Source organism: Schistocerca serialis, chromosome 9 (genome assembly GCF_023864345.2).
Source record: "Schistocerca serialis cubense isolate TAMUIC-IGC-003099 chromosome 9, iqSchSeri2.2, whole genome shotgun sequence".
In the NCBI taxonomy this organism is placed as follows: domain Eukaryota; kingdom Metazoa; phylum Arthropoda; class Insecta; order Orthoptera; family Acrididae; genus Schistocerca; species Schistocerca serialis.
This window is the reverse complement of record NC_064646.1, coordinates 293446810-293468395: the sequence shown is the minus strand read 5'-3', so window position 1 is coordinate 293468395 and position 21586 is coordinate 293446810. Positions and strand designations below refer to the sequence as shown.

Here is a 21586-nt window from a genome sequence, read left to right as displayed (position 1 = left end):
TTTAGGCATGTTGATGATACACTGCTGCTGGTTAATGAGAATGATGGCATAATTAATACAATTGTAGACAGGTTCAATTGACTACATCAAAAAATCTAGTTAATTTGTGAAATGGATACCAATGGTTCCATTAACTTCATAGACTTAAACATCAGGAATAATAATGGGAAACATGGACTCAGCATTTTCAGAAAAAGTACTGAAATGAAATGATCGTATGGCATCTATTGGCTGGGATATCCCCTTTGGGGTTTGGCCGCCGTATTGCAATTCTTTTTACCTGACACCACTTCTGCGACTTGCATGTCAATGATGATGAAGGACACACAACACCCAGTCCCCTGCCAGGAATTGAACCTGGCCCCCCTTGCATGGTAGATGGTAACACTACCGCTGCACTACAGAGGCAGACAGAAAAAGTACTGATTGATAGCGTTTCTTTCAGAAGTTAAGACACTTCTTAGAGACTTTATTGAACACCCTTCCCTTCCATTGACGATGAATCTTTATGCGCCTTAATCTGTGCCATAAGCATAGGGGTGAGCTGAACAAGAAAAAGAATTATGCAATATTCGATTAATTGCCAGGGCAAACAACATTCCCCACCCTCCCCCTGTCCAAAACAAATTATGTACATAAAATTTACAAAAAGATTGTAAAAAATTACCAAAATGTGAGTGAAACTGTAGGTAGCAACAAAATGGAAGATACAGATAATAAATACATTTACTTGACATACTAAGGCACCTTTAGCACAAACATAGCATTGGTTTTCAGAAAACAAAATATAAAGGTTTCCTTCTCTACTACAAACAGCCTTGAGTGTGGTTTTACTTGATGGGGTTGATAAAGATAAATTTGCGCTATGAATCAGGTGTGCACAGAATGGAATGTCCAGACTGTGGCACCTGTTATTTGGGATAGAGGGGTAAAATACTTGAGATCAGGTTTGGTAAGCATGTAGCTTTGAACAGGTGGGATATAGTTGAGAGATCGAAGTTTGCTGTCCACCTGGTTGAGAGTGGACACATCCTCCCCACTATGAGGTTGGGTGTGAAGCTATTGCACAAGGCTGAGAAAGGCAGATTCATGGATCTCCTGGAAGAGATGGAGATACACTGCCATTTGAAGTCATCTGGTATTGACGTGCTCAATGATCAGGTGTTAGCGAAGAGCAGCTGGTTTTGAGAGTTCTTCTACAATCTTCTGCTTCAGGGCAAGAGGGATCTAATGTGGGAATTTTAGCCTGCATTTGAGACACCGTTTAGCATGGTCAGATGTGAGAACATAACTTATTATTAGTGAATTGTTTTGTTTACATTGGATATTGTGTCAACTATTGGGGGCCATCTGAATTGTTATATTATTCCTAAAATATCAGGTTTGCCGAGATTACTTATAAATCTTTTCATCGATTCCTGATTTCAGCATATCTGTGCTGTCATTATCAGATCTTGTAACATATTACACTTAAAAGCCACTTAGCAACGTTGTGTCACTTTACAAGAAAAATTAGCAAGGAACATCAGCATGTTGTGCTGATGTCCTAGTCCACTCTTTCACTAAACACCACAATGGTGACTGTGGCCCTCCTGCCATATTCAAGCTGTCTGCGACGATGCTGGTCTTGTTTTCAGACTGTCCATTGCTGGCCCTGTCCCGGCCAACTCTTGTGCCATTGCCAGCTTTGTTCTGGCCAGCCTCCAAGTCATCACCAAGCCTGTCCGTGCCGTCATCCATTTGTTTGTCAGTCTTCTTGCTGCCTCCCCTACTCCCAGTTGGCCCTCCCGGTATTGGTAGTTCTGATGGTGCCAACACCAGCCATTTTATCAGTGTGTTCAACGCTGGCTCTGCCACGGCCAGTCACTCATTGCCGCTGTTCTTGCAGCCAGTCCATACATTGCCGGTAGTGTCACTTGTCACGGAACATATTAAAGGCTTTACTTTAATGAAGTATGTGATACCCTCCAAATTCAACCAGTTTAACGAGTATTTATGATTATAGAAGAGTTATTGTGTATGTTAACAATGATTGCACAACATGTCTCCATAAACAGTCAACCCATTAAATTATACTGAGTAACTGACCCACACAAAAGTTTATATCACTTGATCACTGATACAGCAAATGTCATCATGTAAAAACACTAAGTTCATCTTAAATAATTAATATGAAGTACGAAAAATAGTGGCCAACTTAGGTATTTTGGATCTCCTTAAATAAAAATCACCCAGTGAAACCTATTTGTTCACTAGGAGCGTTTTCACTCAGTATTCACGTAAGCAATCCTATTTTAGACGAAAACCAATGTAATTCTTAATAATTCATGTTATTTACTTATTTATGCAAATTAGAGAAATCAATTGACAAACTTCTAAAAAACGGCCTTTTTGTAACAAAGAATTATTCTGTCAAGTCAGCAAATCTGTCTGTCATTTTAACAACATGTTAAATTATGTCACTCGATGCAAATTAATAACTTATCTGCACAAATTATGATAACAGATGTACATGTGACTTATAAACTATATCTCTTTTTAGTAGTTCTTTGACAATGTTATAAATACAAGCAGCAAGAAGGGTCGGGGGGCAGTTGAAATGTCACTTTGGTAAAGTGTGTTTCTGTGTTATTGTTTGAGGTGGATAAACAATGCAAAGATCATGTAATGGAAGTACTACTTTGTGTTGTGTCATGGTCTTTGGTGGACAGTGGAATTAAGATGGCCACCAGAGTAATAAATATTTGAAGGTTACATATTTGTTGGTTTCGCTCGTTCTTTATCATCAAAAGCACATAAAAAACACGGGACCTCATGTTTTTAACCCTAGACAACCAGATTTAGAGCCAGCATCAGCATCGAGACACAGCAGCGATCCAGCAAGCAGCAGCGATTACTACAACGCATTTTAATGGCGCCAACCTAACATCAAGTGCTAACAAGCTCCGTAAATGGGAGTGAAATAGTGCGATTACAGCAATTAGCAATATCAACGACTAGGCGACCATTACACACTGCGGCTGTCCACACCCTATTTTGTTGTTGCCAGCCCAGCCAACACTTGCACCACTGATCCTGTCATATGTTCTGCCAGACCCTGGGTTGCACCTTCTTGGATGTTTTACCACAAGTCCTGTTGAAGCCTGGCCCTTCACTGGTGCTGCCTGCAATGGAGGTCAGTCAGTGTTCCTCTACACAGAAATGGCAGACTTGTTTTGTTAGGATCAGTTTCTTATGTTAATTAGAAGTTTACTTCGGTAAGTTCATGTACATGGCTCTGCACTTTTGCAAACTTTCTGTACTATTGTTGTGTATCAAAAGTTATGGTATAAGTAGATCCCTGATAGTTGTAGAGAATGGAGCACAGTGGCTTCATTCATACACCTGTCTCAACCAATCACATAATGTGATTTCGTAAACATCTTTATGGCAATGCCTCAGTGTTGTTGCAGCTCTATAGAAGGCTCTTGTATCACCTGCGGCCATTTAAGCTTTGCAGCTGAAAGCTTTTAAAAGTGCTGCTAGCTGTCAGGCACCTTCTTACATAGTCTTGATTATAGAATATAATATTGCTGAAGACTGTGAAGTGCTACCAGATAGGACTAACAGTGGATAATGAATGTGTTCAGACTAGGGCAGCACAAATGGTCACAAGTTTGTTTGGCCACTGGGAGATTGTCATGGAGATACTGAAAAGAACTGAACTAGCAAACACTTGAACATAGACTTAAACTTTTCTGTGAAAACGTATGCAGAACGTATCAAGAACTAACTGTAAGTGTCGAACCTAGGAATATGCTACAAACTCCATTGCATAGGGACTGCAAAGATGAGGTGAGACTAATTGCAGCATGCACAGAGGAATTTGAGAAATCTTTATTCCCAAGTGCATACATGAACCGAATGGTAAGAAGCCCTAATAATCATACAGTGGGAAGTAGCTTTACCATACACTTCATAGATGTTTGTTGAGTATTGATGTGGTTGTAGATGTAGACATGTCACTCAGTTCCATCACAGTGGAACTACCATTGTCTTATATTCACTTCAGATTCCTGCACTCTTGCCCTAATATATCTCAAAATTGTGAACAATTCCAGAAACTGCACAATAGTAAGTTTTTCAAACTAGCAGGATTTAGTTTACCACAAACAAACTGCTTCCAGAATGAGATTTTCACTCTGCAGTGGAGTGTGCGCTGATATGAAACTTCAAGGCACATTAAAACTGTGTGCCGGACTGAGACTCAAACTCGGGATTTTTGCCTTTTGTCGGCAAGTGCTCTACCAACTGAGCTACCCAAGCATGACTCATGAACCATCCTCACAGCTTCAGTTCTGCCAGTACCTCATCTCCTACTTTCCAAACTCCACAGAAGCTCTTCTGCAAACCTTGCAGAACTAGCACATCTGGAAGAAATGATATTGCAGAGACATGGCTTAGCCACAGGCTCAGGGATGTTTCCAGAATGAGATTTTCACTCTGCAGCAGAGTGTGCACTGATATGAAACTTTCTGGCAGATTAAAACTGTACCAGACTGAGACTTGAACTTGGGACCTTTGCCTTTCGTGGGCAAGTGCTTTACCAGCTGAACTACCCAAGCAAGACTCATGACCTGTCCTCACAGGTTCAGTTCTGCCAGTACCTCTTCTACCTTCCAAAGGCAAAGGTCCTGAGGAAGGTAGGAGATGAGGTACTGGCAGAACTGAGGCTGTGAGAACATGTCGTGAGTCGTGCCTGTGTAGCTCAGTTGGTAGAGCACTTGCACGTGAAAGGCAAAGGTCCCGAGTTCAGTTCTCAGTCTGGCACAGAGTTTTAATCTACCAGGAAGTTTCAATAACATACTGCTTGCTTACTGTCCTCCTTTAGAAAATCAGCTTTTGCTCATCAATAGGTTGCCTTTCTTTCTGTTGCAAACTGAGACATGTATCCCTCCTTCCATTTAAAAGTGGCCTCGCTCGGCATAGTTTGTCATCCATGGAGCAGCCTTCAATGTTATTGACTAAAAAAAGATTATCCCTTTGTTTGAATGTTCCGTGTACAGAAAATATTTCTGTGAGAAAAAGTAATTATCTGTATGGCTTACACAATACATATAAAATGTGGTGTTTTGTAATTAATTTATCAAAATATTAGTTCCAATCAGTTTTCTATATTTCTTATCTGGAACAGTTCACCAACTGTCTGTTTTTATCCGCAGAATTCAAATCTGTTTGTTCTGAAAACAACTCCAGAAAATACTGGTTAAATATTCAACAGGACTTCTCACTTCTTCGTCAACTGTCATTTGTGGACCACTGAAGGTTGCATCAAGAGAAATGAAATAATTTTTTCCCCATTTTAAAGTTTTCTTGGTGTTGTATCTGTCTGCTAGTCAATTCCTCCCCAAACCAGACAGGCTGTATGGACAGCTGCCCTGTCGGAAGATGTGCATAAATGGCTCTCATAAAATCTAAGATATTTACCTTTTATGGCCTGGGCTGTTTACCATGGAGTTACAAGTCACTTCCACAGTCTCTGTGGGCACCAACCTCACTGACAGGAAGTGTACTTGTTGCAGCAGAGTGCGCCATTGGCAGAGCACTATTTTGCTACGCCAGGTCACATGCCCTCGCCGTGCCACACAGATATTCATATGCAACCTACTATTCAGGCTGCTGCCTGACCATGTGAAGTCAGTTATGCACTATGCCTCAAGTTAGCAGTTACCAGCAGTTCCATCTGGCTTCATCAGCAGTTCAGACGCATCACTACAAGTTTGCAGTATCAACAGTTTCATCTCCAAGCTGCACACTGGCAAAACTGATCCAGTTTATTGTGGTCTTCACCAACAGCACATCAGCTGTCATACACCAGCAGCATCAGCTGAATAACGTCCCAGGTCTTTATGCTGCCACCTATCATGACTGGGGTTTGTCACGTAGGCACATCACAGACAATATCACACGAGAGACACTAAAAAACCTTTAGCTCCATCACTATAAAATAACAATAACAGTGGTTGTCATTTACTCTAAAATAAAATCCAATAGAATGGACAATGTACTAATCAAATCCTTATCTGAACTGACACCATGATGATCAAAAAATATAAGATGCAAGACAGCATTAATATTTTCTGTTTTGGGAAGAGCAAGTGTTCAAATATCTATGGATTTATTACGCTGCAGTTCATCACAGGAAAGCACATAGCAGTTAGCAGTGTGGTACTGTGAAGTGTGCTACTTTCACAGGTTGGGCTGCTGCTGCTGGTGGTTGCTGTTTTCTATGGAAAAAGTATCTTATAGTCATCAGAGAGAAAAAAAGGTAAAAAATTCTTGAGGACATGCAACTGATTTTTGTCTGTTGTATAATCCAGTAATAGCAGGATAGTTGCTGTGAAGCACTGGTCAAGCAAGGTGGTTGGGAAGACCTGAATCAATTAGGTTTAAAAGAAAAAATAGTTTTTTGTGAGGGGAAAGAAATTAGATTAAATCTGTTACATAAAAAGTATCCTTAACAGCTGCTGTTCTATCATGGAGGCTGTGCTATAAAGAAGCATTCATGGTCTTATTAATGATTTGTGTGTAAATGAAGAAATTATTAAGGCCAACAAACAATTCAAGAAGATCTGCAAAATGTAACAAAACACTCAAGTTTTTACTTGTTGGCTACCTGCAGAGAGACAGTTTTATAAGGCATGAAGTGCAAATAAATGAAAAGCACAAGACACTTCTCAGCTATAAAACTCTGGAGATATTGATTGTACCTAGCAGAAGAAGAAATAATGTACCTAAAACACCAGTGCCAACTGCAGCATGCTAACCACAAACAATAGCACATCACCCTTCACTAAGTGCAGCAGCACAAATTTCAACTGCAGAAGCACCACCATCAGCTACTCCAGCAGAGCCATCACCAGTGACACTGGAACTAGCATCAACTGAAACAAGACCATTAACACCAGAGACAACAGCAAACAACAGAAAAAGCAACATCATCATCCCAGCCAACAGCAGAACCAGAACTATCATCAGTGGCAACAGCAGAACCACCATCAACAGTGGCAGAATCATCAGTATCGCCAGAGTCAGAATCATTACCATCAGAAACAGAGGCAACAAGGGAAGAAGCCACAGGAACAATAGAAGAAGGAACACCACCAACGGAAAATGCAACATCAACAACAGCAGAAGTAATAGAAGCCACTTGTTCCCTTAAGAAGAGAAGAATTTAATCACCATTGTTTGGTTATAATTTTCTTGTCCAAACTCTAGTGTGTTCTCAATAAACTTAAGAAAGAAAGAAAAGTATTATCATAGCAGCTGATTTTAATGTAAATGTGATAAGTCATGATAATAGCTCAAAACAGTTTATTGATTTAATTCAGAACTCTGGTTTTAAAATAAATTTTTATGAATTCACTAGAGAAAATGCCCATTCACCTACACTTGTATAGACAATATCTTCACAAATTACATGTATGACAGTGAAAACAAGTTCTATTTACATTAAGGAATTTCTGACCATTCTGCATTGTTTATTCATTTGCTAGGAATAAATAAACCAAATGTTAAGAAAGGTTTTACAAAAAGAAACATTTGTAAAAACAACTTGGTCATGTTCCACGACAAGACAGATTCAGTAAAATGGCACATGGATAATAGTGTGTCAAGTACTGAGAACTTTGATGAATTTATAAATACTGAATGAATCATTCTCCTCTAGGATCTGGCACCAAAAAGATATAAGTAAACTAAACTGGATCAGTCCAGGCCTAAAAATATCTAGCACAAGAAAGCGAGAGCTAAATAAAGAGCTGAAACACAATAAAAACTCTTCCTTTATTAACAATGTGAGATGTTACAAAGTTGCATTTAAAAGTGTTGTTAAAACTGCCAAAAGAATATAAAATGATAATTTCATTTCAGGACATAAGTATAAGTCTAAAGCAATACAGTTGGTTATTAAATCTGAATTAGGTGTAACAGTGAACCACCATTTGATTAAGCGAATCACTTCATGCCATGGAGGTAACAGTTTTATACTTCCACACTCCATGCTGCTTCATAAACTGTAGCTCTGATCAGCCATACTGGCAGGTGCCTGCAAATGCACTGATGCCACACTTGTTGCTAGTCTTCCGCAGCATCGACAGAGATCCTGGGTACAGTATAGAGTGTGACCTGGTAAAGATTGCATCGGCATCGAGACACACCAATGTTGAATTTGTATCTGTCCTGAGATGCCATGACTGGCCTCATTTGAACTCTTCTGTTGGGAGAGTTAATTTGGAGTTGGAATGGCTAATTGGGTCGGGTGCGGGGGCTCATATTGGTGTGGTTCCTGTTGATTCTCTCAGTAGATGGGACTATACCAGGCACGGCCTACATCTCAACAAGAAAGGGAAGGGGAAACTGGCTGGGGTAATAGCAGGAAATTTAAGGGGGGGAGGCACTGCCATCAATGGTAAAATACCAGTGGTTACAGGTGTTGGAGCAGCACCTTTTTTAGGATAGGTAAGACAGAAAGATGTCAAGTTCTACGAGAGGTCAGGATTGAACCAAATCTTCAGTTTAGGAAAGAAATTAAACAGCACAATTCTAGCACATTGGATCACCAATCACAGCTGTCAATTATAAATTTTCACCAATCAACAGAAATTTTATCTCCACCAAGTTGTATCTCAGTCCTAGGTAATTGCATTGATGAATTAAAGTCACCCAACCCAGTTGACATAATCTGCCTCTCTGAACACCATGTGACCACTGGTATAGGAACTAGGCCTAAGCACAATGAGAAACTCAGACAGGAGAGTACTGCACATGTTAGAATAAGGAAAGGTTCTCATAAAAGTATAATTAAAAATAATGTAAGTATATTTCATCAAAATATTGGGAGTTTAAAGAATAAAATAGATGAGCTTCTGGTTTGTTTAGAAGATTTAGAAGCTGAGGATGAAATAGATATACTATGCCTGTCTGAGCATCACATTGTTACTGATATGGATAAGGTAAATGTAAGTGGATATAAGCTCTCTGCACATGTAATGAGAGAAAATATGGAGAAAGGAGGAGTTGCCATATATGTCAAAAGTTATCATTGTGCAAAAAGTATAGAAACAAAAAAGTTTTGTGTAGAGAAACATATAGAAGCATGTGCCTGTGAGCTTAAATTAAATAAAGGCACATTTATAATTGTAACTGTATATAGGTCCCCATCAGGAAATGTTCATCTATTTCTGAAAAATTTGGACTCCTTGCTGTGCTATCTGTCAGACAGGGGGAAGCAAATTATTATTTGTGGGGACTTCAATGTAGATTCTCTGAAAGAGGGTAATAGGAAAAATGACCTTGAAGTATTACTCGGTTCTTTCAATTTGACACTCGGTATTGATTTTCCTACTCGGGTGGTGAAAGATAGCAGCTCACTGATAGATAACTTCTTTATACACCAAGATAAGTTTAACCAGATAAATGCTCAGCCTGTTGAGAATGGTCTTTCTGATCATGGTGCACAGCTAGTTACAATATATGACATAGCTCCATTCAGCAATACTGAACAGTCCTCCACAGTAGTACATTCAGTCAACGATTTAACAATTGCAAATTTCAGGGAAAGCCTACAGCAGTTAGACTGGGATGAGGTGTACCATGAACCTGATGCCAATTTAAAATATAATTTATTTCATGACATTTTTGTAAATGCATTTGAAAACTGCTTCCCCAAGAAAATAGCTAAATATAGTCGTAAGAAACCTTGTAACAAACCATGGCTTAGTAAGGGTATAAAAATATCTTGTAACCGGAAAAGGGAAATGTATCTGACAACAGGAAAGAGTAGTGACTCAGAAACTATCAAACATTATAAAAACTACGGTGTTATATTAAGAAAAGTTATTAAAAAATCCAGAAGTATGTGTATCATGTCTGAAATCAGCAACTCTGATAATAAAATTAAAACAATTTGGAATATTATTAAAAGAGAAACAGGTCAACCAAGAACACAGGAAGACAGTATTACCATCAAATTGAATGAAAACTTTACGAACAAAAAGTCAGAAGTTGAAAATATTTTTAATACTCATTTTCTAAATGTTGTGGATATGGTAGGATCCAGGTGTTCATTAGAAGATGCTAGGCTGTTAATGGAAGAGGCCATACCTATGCAATTTGATACAATTGAAATCTCACCCACTTCTCCCTCTGAAATTAGGAAAATAATAAACTTGCTTAAAAGCAAAAACTCACATGGAATTGATGGCTTTTCCAACAAAATACTAAAAGCTTGTTCTCAACAGATAAGTAAGATTCTCAGCCACCTGTGTAATAGCTCTCTTGAACAGGGCATTTTCCCTGATAGACTGAAATATGCTATTGTTATACCTTTGCATAAAAAGGGGGATAGATCTGATGTCAACAATTACCATCCAATCTCCCTTCTAACAGCTTTAACCAAAATTTTTGAGAAAGTAGTGTATTCAAGAGTAGTTTCACATATCTGTAAAAATGAAGTACTAACAAAATGTCAGTTTGGTTTCCAGAAAGGTTTTTCAACAGAAAATGCCATATGTGCTTTCACCAATCAAATTTTGAATGATCTGAATAACCGAACACCACCCATTGGGATTTTTTGTGATCTCTCAAAGGCTTTTGATTGTGTAAATCATGAAATTCTGCTAGACAAGCTCAAATATTTTGGCGTGAGTGGGACGGTGCACAAATGGTTCAATTTGTACCTAACTGGACGAGTGCAGAAAGTTGAAATAAGCAGTTCTCATAATACGCAAAGATCAGCACATACCTCAAACTGGGGAACTATCAAGAATGGGGTTCCACAAGAGTCAGTCTTGGGTCCTTTGTTGTTCTTAATATATATTAATGACTTGCCATTCTATATTCATGAAGAGGCAAAGTTAGTTCTCTTTGCTGATGATACAAGTATAGTAATCACACCTGACAAACAAGAATTAACTGATGAAATTGTCAATACTGTCTTTCAGAAAATTACTAAGTGGTTCCTTGTAAATGGACTCTCACTGAATTTTGATAAGACACAGTACATACAGTTCCGTACAGTGAATGGTATGACGCCATTAATAAATATAGACCTTAATCAGAAGCATATAGCTAAGATAGAATATTCCAAATTTTTAGGTGTGTCCATTGATGAGAGAAACACATTGATGTGGAAGAAACACATTGATGATCTGCTGAAACGTTTGAGTTCAGCTACTTATGCAATAAGGGTCATTGCAAATTTTGGTGATAAACATCTTAGTAAATTAGCTTACTACGCCTGTTTTCACTCATTGCTTTCATATGGCATCATATTTTGGGCGAATTCATCACTGAGGAATAAAGTATTTATTGCACAAAAGCGTGTAATCGGAGTAATAGCTGGAGTCCACCCAAGATCATCCTGCAGACATTTATTTAAGGATCTAGGGATATTCACAGTAGCTTCTCAGTATATATACTCTTATGAAATTTGTTATTAACAACCAGACCCAATTCAAAAGTAATAGCAGTGTGCATAACTACAATACTAGGAGAAAGGATGATCTTCACTATTCAAGATTAAATCTAACTTTGGCACAGAAGGGGGTGAATTATACTGCCACTAAAGTCTTTGGTCACTTACCAAATAGTATCAAAAGTCTGGCAGATAACCAACAAGTATTTAAGAAGAAATTAAAAGAATTTCTGAATGACAACTCCTTCTACTCCATAGAGGAATTTTTAGATATAAATTAAGAAAAAAAAGAAAAAAAAACAAACATAAAAATTATAAAAAAAATAAAAAAAAACACAAAAAAAATAAAAAGTTGTTATATTAACTTAAGTATGTTGTTAAATTAACTTAATTATGTCATGTATTGGAAAATTTGACTCGTTCCACATCATTATGAAATATCGTATTCATGATCCATGGAACTAGTATTAATCTAATCTAATCTAATCTAATCTCACACATTTGAAAATGATAGTGCTGAGCATCTGTAGTTGCCTAGTTCAAATGTCAGTGGCAAGATGGTGTGTAGATGTAGATCTTTGCGCAGTTCTTGTCTTCAGAGCAGAGGATTGTTATGGCCTCTCCAATTATGTTATTAAATATACCAGAAATCAAATTGTAATGCCATTGACTAAAATAATCAATACAATTTTGAATGAAGGTATTTGTCCAGAGTGTTTAAAAATATCTATACTTAAATCAGTATATAAGAAAAGAGATACAGCATCTCCAGATAGGTATTAACCTATGTCACTTATAAGCAATATCTTAAAAATAATAGAATACTGCATGAGTAAACAGATGAGAGATGAGCCAATATTTTGATTGTAATGATACACTTATCTTCTCCCAGTATGGTTTCAGATCTAGTGTTTCTATTTTCAAAGCAGTTGAGAGCATGGTAGCAAAAATATGTAATTGTTTTGAAAATAAAGATTTTATCTGTGCAACAGTGTTGAACCCCAGGAAAGCTTTTGGTATTGTTTTCCACAATATTCTCATAAAAAACTCTGTCACTACAGAGTGAGAGAGAAGTCTCTATGCCTAATGCATTCTTACTTGGACAATAGAAAACAGTTAGTTAAGGTAAAATATTAAACGTCAGAATGTCTTCCAGTTGTAAAGGGTGTACCTCAAGAATCTGTTCTTTGGCCTTTCCTTTTCATTATTTACATAAATGATTTACCCACATTTGTACCAAGTGACGCTGTACTATATGCAGATGGCAGAGCACTTACGACATGTGGTACAAAGCTTGAAAATGTGCACCACAGCATGGCAGTGGCAACGAAGAGATGTACTACTTGGTTTGAGGCAAATGTGCTGCAGAAGAATGATAGTAAAACTGAAAACATTGTATTCTGTCTGAATGCTCCAAATCTTGATAAAAAAAAAACAGTCCTATCATTAGGATTTCATGTAGATTAAAAGCTTGGCTGGATGCTCACACAGGGAAATTATGTGGCAGACTAACATGTATCATCTGTCTGCCATACAATCTGAGAAGCAGTGTCAGTGAAGAACTTCTGTTATGTGCATACTTTCTGTTCCTCCACTTCTACCTAAGTTACAAGATGCTATTATGGAGCAGTTCTGTAGGCTCAAAGTTAGTGTTTAAATGGCAAAAGAAAGCTGTAAGGTGCACAGTAGAACTCAGCCCATATTCATCATGTCAAGATTATTTTAAGAAACGAGATATAATGACAGTTTCTAGTCTGTATGTTTACAACTGTCTTGTCTTTGTTAGAGAGATCTGTTCAAAACCTTGAGCCTTCTTTGACACTGTTTTTCCATTGTATTTTCTGAAGGAATACCGACTATTGAAATAGTAGCATTTAACTGTATGACATGTCCCAGGACACTGCGATATAACCAAGGATAGACGGAGTTTTAAGCAACTAGCTGGGCCCAGTGAGGCCAGCACCATGGAGTTATAGAGACGACGAGTTTAGTCGCGAAATGTTGAGAGGATGAAGACGGCGAATTTGGTCGCAAAGTAAAGTTAGTCGCAAGATGTTGAGAGAATAAAGATGGCGAATTTTGTTGCACAGTAAAGTTTTTTTTTTATGGGAGAGAAGTCGAGTTTGAAGAAGAAGTATGAAGTAGCTATCTTGGAATCGCAGAATTATCATACACCCAGTTAAGTAAGTGATAACGTCGTGTCATGGATTCGCCGTGCACTGTACCTTCATAAAGGAAAAGTCCTTCAGAAATTACGCTCAACTTAGTCTTTTCTAATCCAATGCCTTACGCTTTCTGTGTCCACTGTGGAAATCTCTAGATTCTTGTCGAGTTTTGTTTTACTCCTCTTGCTGTCAACAGCGTTGACATTCATCAGCACAATCTTCGTTTCTGAGAATGGAAACTCAAACCTGCACCAAACTGGTGTCACTATTCTTTGTCATTCTCACGTTATAGTGTTCAGCAAATATATTGAGTTACGAGAAACTTCTTCTCAAAATGTGAATGTTATTACACTTGGATGGTGAGGTCAAAGAGGCTTTTAACTTTGTTTACTTATTGATATAGCATTTGTGGCAATGTAACATGATATTTGAGTACTTCATTTTTGTATTATCATGTTTATGTAACAATTATGTTTGGGCTAAAATGCATTTCATAGGGATTGTGATGTATCTTGTCCCTTATGAACTAATTTACTATGGCATAATGTAATTTTAAAGATAACCCACTGAAATAATGCATCTAGCGTGATGTCACGAGTAATCCCACTTCTGTTTCGTTGGTCATCATTGAAAAAAAAAAAGATAAACCATATCGATTACACATATCTATTCCCCTTTATTCAGTAATGCTATACCCCTTTTTGTGACGTTAATGTTCATCACTTTGAAGCACATAAATCCACTCATCTGGTGCAGGAGCCCAAGAACATGTGGAGAGAGTGTAAAGTGCAGACAGAGCAGTGAACAGTGTCTGTAAGCTTCATCTCTCTCTCTCTCGCTCTTAAACCTGACGCTTGCTTTCTGCGCCGTGCACGTGCTCGCTGCATGCACATGCCGCATTTGACAATCGTAGCCACCTTGGCTACGCCCCTTGGCTGCCGCGTGCAGCTCTGATGCAGCACTGCCCTTGGAAGTTATCTGCTGCACGCCTTTCTGACGCAGTGCGAGATTCGGCCTTGCAGTCAGCTGCCGTGGCTGACCTGACGCAGTGTAGCCTTGCAGCCAACTGCCACTCTGACGTAGCCTCCGCGCAGATCTTTAGCAAACGGTTCCTGTTGGAACACCACTTATAACCTTTCATGCCACTATGACTCACTTAGTATTCGTGCCCTTTAATTATGGTTTTATTCCTGAAAGCTCATTCAAGATTCCCTTGTCAGCTAACGTTTCAGTTTTATCTAATAAATCAAATGATCACCTCCTATCATCAATTGATAACTTGCTAAAACATGAAAAAGGACAAATTTCTTATGTTCGCCTGTTGGCATACTTAAATGAATGGCAAACAGCCACCACACTCTATACCACAACTGTACCCTGCGCTACGATAACACCAGCCACTGTCATTCTTATTCTTGCACTAATATGGACTTTGTATAAGAAGGGATTCTGTAGACAGCTACGACCACCCCCTCCCATGGTTCCAGAACCTCAGCCTCAGGGCGAATATCGCCCATAACTTGAAACAACTGAACTAAGTAAGTAGACAAAAAAGGGGAAAAAAGAGAAGGACCTATCAGGCATGTGCCCTCCCTTGGTTTTAAGAGTGCAATTCTAATATCACCTAATGTGGAAAAACTAGTGCAGCATAGTGAAGTGTTCCCTTAGTGATAAACCCCATTCTAAATGTGTTTGGAGCGTGTGAATCTCCCCTCATACCCCCCCTGCGCTGAGTCCCAGTGCAGGGACCTGGCCACAGCCACGCCCCCTTCCCGCCAGCAGCCTGCATGCTGCCCACTGAGGACAACACAACGCAATGCCGCCTCGCGCCACTCGCTCCCACAGTGACTCATCAGTGGTGATATGTTTACATTTTCAACTTATTTAAACAAAAGCAAAAAAAGACATTTTTACTTCGTCTTAGCAACAAGAACAGTTGGCATGTTTACCTCATTCACACTTATGTTTTGTTCTAATTTTGTTTTGATATTTTATGATGTTTTATGATGTTCTGATGTTTTATGATGATTCTTGTATACACATAATATTGTTGATGTTAAGTCCCTTTTTGATCCTAGAAGGTCTTTAGAGTCTATACACCCTACCATAGGTTAAGACCCCTGCCGTCTTCCGTGAGGGCCGTTCTTAATCAAGTGATGTTTACTTTGTATTGCAAGCTAAATTTGTGTACATTCAAATAATAATTACATTGAGCAAATTCACATATGTTCTCTGCTCCCACGGAAGGGGGAGGAGTGTAAAGGATGAACCAGACAGTAGGAGATTTTACTTTATTATATAAGCCTCCAAACGGTGACTTCATTTTTCCATTGCGGCCAAGCCACGGCCGGCAGTGTTAGCTGCCTGTAAAGTCTTTCATCCCACGGCCTAGTAAAAGGAAGGCAGCACTGAGGAAGGGCCCCTTGGACACGTGCCTCTCTCCTTTGCTGACGAGATACCGCCGCCCCAGGCGTCACTTAGCAGGCAACGCTCTGGAAAGTTCCATGCTGCCCACACGGTTTGCTCGGTCCTGACCAATCAGGGCAGAGGAAGCCGCGTGGTGCGTCGAACATACCCGGCCGCCCGTCGCTGGGCTCACGCTCTTGTATTCTTGCTCACCTCGCGAGTCGGATGCGCACCCTGTAGCATTGAACATCTCCCGCTTCTCCCGGTGCTGCGGCACTGTGGACTTAGTTTTGGCAGACAACAACTTTGGTAGCTTCGCGAACAATGTTCACCAAATTATAAGCTCTGGCTCACCCTCACCTCCCTAGGCCTATGTAGCCCCCTTTCAACATGCTTTATCCAATAAATGGCCTTTCTCCAAAAATTACCCTATTATTCCATAACGCCCACTGTCTGCCCATATGCCCATCTTGTACAAGTGTGTGTCAAATGGCTCACATTTGTTACAAGAATGAATGATAAATTAACTACAATTTTTACATGTGTCACACTGTGTAACTATTTTATTACTGTTTCATATACTTCCTGTTAATTATCTGTTTGGTTACATAGTATCTTTGTTATTCACTTAATTATGCAGCTCTAATATTATGGATTTTCCATTGTTTAATTATGCAGTTCATTTATCTTGTGATTGTTAGGAAAAGTTTTGTTATTGCATTTATTTAAATATGTAGTGTATCTATCTTGGATTATTTTCGTACATTTAATGACATATGCCAAAAGTTTATATTATTGTTGTGTTAACTTTGACAACACTGATTGCATGTAAATATGCTCAAAGGTGAAATAAACCATTTGTAATTTGTACAGGAACCCCTAATCTTCATGAGATTATAAACCAAAATGCTGTTTTAACATTCAGTAACTATCAGTTCTGAATATCATTAAATTGCTATCCTTATTTTTATAACAGTTTTATACATTATAAAATTAAACATTTTGCAATATGTTGTAACAGTCATTGATTTTGTGTTATTTCACTAAAAATTGCTAATTCCACATTACTGCTTTCAAAAATATTCCTGTCCTTACATATAGCTACTGGAATTTCAAGCAAATTAGCATGCTAACAGAAATGTACAATTGGTCTATATGAGATATTCCAAATGTACTGGTGAAAGCTATAGGATTGCTGAAATCTAGATCTGCAATAAAACCAGATTGCTGCACAACTGATTGATATATATATCTACCTTCTTTTCCAGATTATTCTACTGAGCACACCATTTCCATATGGAAACCAATTTGAAATATAGGAATTTAGTTACAAATCGATACAAAACACTAACAATACAATATTTTATTAAATTATTACTCACAAAATTACTGAACTTAACTATTGATTCATTGACCATATCCTCAGTTGCTCAAGTCCAGGGGGAGTTGTCTGTTTGCTTACTATTCATTTCTGGCAGAAGTGCCCCTGCTTTACTCACATCCTCCATGATGCTGTCATCTGACTGACGACTGACAAAATGAGCATTTAGAATATTTGATGGAATTGGTATCTGCTACACTTTATCATCACAGTTTATTTCTGTTGTAATAATTTCCCATACAGTTTTGCACGTATTCACTGAACTCAATATATACGTATCATTTGCTTTGCACTTTGCTGCCTTGATTTCAGACCTGTAAACCTTTCTCACTTTCACATACATTTCCTTGCCAACATTATTATACTTGTCCTATCATGAAAGATTAGCATTATGATTTTTTCCTAGTTAGATGTGGGGAATACCAGTTTTTTAGATTGTGCACTTTGGTGCAGCAATTCTGCTTCAATTTTTTGCTGCTAAGGATCAGAAATGCATAGCTTAATTGTGCCAAATTCAGTTTTGTTTATATGTTGTTGTTGTGGTCTTCAGTCCAGAGACTGGTTTGATGCAGCTCTCCATGCTACTCTGTCCTGTGCAAGGTTCTTCATCTCCACGTAACTACTGCAACCTACATCCTTCTGAATTTGTTTAGTGTATTCATCTCTTGGTCTCCCTCTATGATTTTTACCCTCCAATACTAAATTGGTGATCCCTTGATGCCTCACAATATGTCCTGCCACCCGATCCCTTCTTCTAGTCAAGTTGTGTCACAAATTCCTCTTCTCTCCAATTCTGTTCAATACCTCATCATTAGTTATATGATCTACCCATCTAATCTTCAGCATTCTTCTGTAGCACCACATTTCGAAAGCTTCTATTCTCTTCTTGTCTAAAGTATTTATCGTCAACGTTTCACTTCCATACATGGCTACACTCCATACAAATACTTTCAGAAACGTCTTCCTGACACTTAAATCTGTACCCGATGTTAACAAATTTCTCTTCTTCAGAAGCGCTTTCCTTGCCATTGCCACTCTACATTTTATATCCTCTCTACTTTGACCATCATCAGTTATTTTGCTCCCCAAATAGCAAAACACCTTTACTACGTTAAGTGTCTCATTTCCTAATCTAATTCCCTCAGCATCACCCAACTTAATTCGACTACATGCCATTATCCTCATTTTGCTTTTGTTGATGTTCATCTTATATCCTCCTTTCAAGACACTGTCCGTTCCATTCAACTGCTCTTCCAAGTCCTTTGCTGTCTCTGACAAAATTACAATGTCATCAGCGACCCTCAAAGTTTTTATTTCTTTTCCATGGATTTTAATTCCTACTCTGAATTTTTCTTTTGTTTCCTTCACTGCTTGCTCAATATACAGATTGAATAACATCGGGGAGAGGCTACAACCCTGTCTCACTCCCTTCCCAACCACTGCTTCCCTTTCATGCCCCTCGACTCTTATAACTGCCATCTGGTTTCTGTACAAATTGTAAATAGCCTTTCGCTCCCTGTATTTTACCCCTGCCACCTATAGAATTTGAAAGAGAGTATTCCAGTCAACATTGTCAAAACCTTTGTCTAAGTCTATAAACACTAGAAACATAGGTTTGCCTTTCCTTAATCTTTCTTCTAAGATAAGTCATAAGGTCAGTATTGCCTCATTAGTTCCAACATTTCTATTGAATCCAAACTGATCTTCCCCAAGGTCGGCTTCTACCAGTTTTTCCATTCGTCTGTAAAGAATTCGCATTAGTATTTTGCAGCTGTGACTTATTAAACTGATAGTTTGGTAATTTTCACATCTGTCAACATCTGCTTTCTTTGGGATTGGGATTATTATATTCTTCGTGAAGTCTGAGGGTATTTCGCCTGTCTCATACATCTTGCTCACCACATGGTAGAGTTTTGTCAGGACTGGCTCTCCCAAGGCCGTCAGTAGTTCTAACGGAATGTTGTCTACTCCCGGGGCCTTGTTTCAACTCAGGTCTTTCAGTGCTCTGTCAAACTCTTCACGCAATATCATATTTCCCATTTCATCTTCATCTACATCCTCTTCCATTTCCATAAAATTGTCTTCAAATACATCGCACTTGTACAGACACTCTATATACTTCTTCCACCTTTCTGCTTTCTCTTCTTTGCTTAGAACTGGGTTTCCATCTGAGCTCTTGATATTCATACAAGTGGCTCTCTTTTCTCCAAAGGTCTCTTTAATTTTCCTGTAGGCAGTATCTATCTTACCCCTAGTGAGATAAGCCTCTACATTCTTACATTTGTCCTCTAGCCATCCCTACTTAGCCATTTTGGACTTCCTGTTGATCTCATTTTTGAGACGTTTGTATTCCTTTTTGCCTGCTTCATTTACTACATTTTTATATTTTCTCCTTTCATCAATTAAATGCAATATATCTTCTGTTACCCAAGGATTTCTACTAGCCCTCGTCTTTTTACCTACTTGATCCTCTGCTGTCTTCATTACTTCATCCCTCAGAGCTACCCTCCTTCTTCTACTGTATTTCTTCCCCCCATCCCTGTCAATTGTTCCCTTATGCTCTCCCTGAAACTCTGTATAATCTCTGGTTTAGTCAGTTTATCCAGGTCCCATCTCCTTAAATTCCCACCTTTTTGCAGTTTCTTCAGTTTTAATCTACAGTTCAGAACCAATAGATTGTGGTCAGAGTCTGTGCAAAATTCTACCAGATGGCTTCCTCTTTCATTTCTTACCCCCAGTCCATATTCACCTGTTATGTTTCCTTCTCTCCATTTTCCTACTCTTGAATTCCAGTCACCCATGACTATTAAATTTTCGTCTCCCTTCACTACCTGAATAATTTCTCTTATCTCGTCATACATTTCATCTATTTCTTCATCATCTGCAGAGCTAGTTGGCATATAAACTTCTACTACTATAGTAGGCATGGTCTTGGTGTCTATCTTGGCCACAATAATGCGTTCACTATGCTGTTTGTAGTAGCTTACCCGCACTCCTATTTTTTAATTCATTATTAAACCTACTCCTGCATTACCCATATTTGTATTTGTAACCCTGTATTCACCTGACCAATAGTCTTGCTCCTCCTGCCACCGAACTTCACTAATTCCCACTATATCTAACTTTAACCTATCCATTTCCCTTTTTAAATTTTCTAACCTACCTGCCCGATTAAGGGATCTGACATTCCATGCTCCGATCTGTAGAACTCCAGTTTTCTTTCTCCTGATAACGACGTCCTCTTGAGTAGTCCCCGCCCGGAGATCCAAATGGGGGACTATTTTACCTCCGGAATATTTTACCCAAGAGGACGTCATCATTTAACCATACAGTAAAGCTGCATGCCCTCGGCAAAAATTACTGCTGTAGTTTCCCTTTGCTTTCAGCCGTTCACAGTACCAGCACAGCAAGGCAGTTTTGGTTAGTGTTACAAGGCCAGATCTGTCAATCATCCAGACTGTTGCCCATGCAACTACTGAAAAGGCTGCTTCCCCTCTTCAGGAACCACCCTCCGTTGTGGTTGCACCTACAGTATGGCCATCTGTATCGCTGAGGCACGCAAGCCTCCCCACCAATGGCAAGGTCCATGGTGCATGAAGATTGCATATTATATTTCCTAGACATGCTTCCTGCCTTGTGGATTTGTCGTGTATGCAGCAGAAGTTAAGGGACCTTAAAGTTAAGGTCTGTTCTTAAACCTAATGTCTGTATTGATATTACCAATTATTAGTATTCTGTAATCTTAATATTTGAGTATGATCTTAGAGTAACAGTTCATTTCCTGCATAACAAATGGTTTGATGATGTAAAATAGCACCAAAATAAGCAAAAATACTCATACTCCAACCAAATTTGAATTCAAAACAACGCCACCAAATTTGGCAAGAAACACCAGCAAATTTGGCAAAAAATACCACTGAATTTGACAAATAACATCACGGCCTTTGGTAAGAAAGACCACCAAATTTGGCTAAAAACAGTGTTTCAGTAAAAAACAACAAACTTCAAATTTGGCAAAAGACTCCTACTATGGCAAAAAACAACAATTAATTCATTAAAATAACACTGATGTTGCAACCCCCCCCCCCCCCCCCCCCAAAAAAAAGAGAGAGTGAATGTGCTAAAATAACGACACTGACCAAACAACAATGAATTTATCAAAATATACCAAATTTGTCA

The 21586-nt window shown here is 38.7% G+C and overlaps 1 protein-coding gene across 1 annotated transcript in view; it reads left to right on the top strand.

Annotated features, from left to right (window-relative positions):
* LOC126419561 (uncharacterized) overlaps positions 1-7217 on the top strand; it is a 152521-nt gene extending 145304 nt beyond the window's left edge. Inside the window, exon 4 of the mRNA XM_050086749.1 lies at positions 6948-7217. Coding sequence (XP_049942706.1) covers positions 6948-7217 — 270 coding nt within the window. The remainder of the gene's footprint in view (positions 1-6947) is intronic.
* The last annotated feature ends 14369 nt before the right edge of the window (positions 7218-21586 follow it).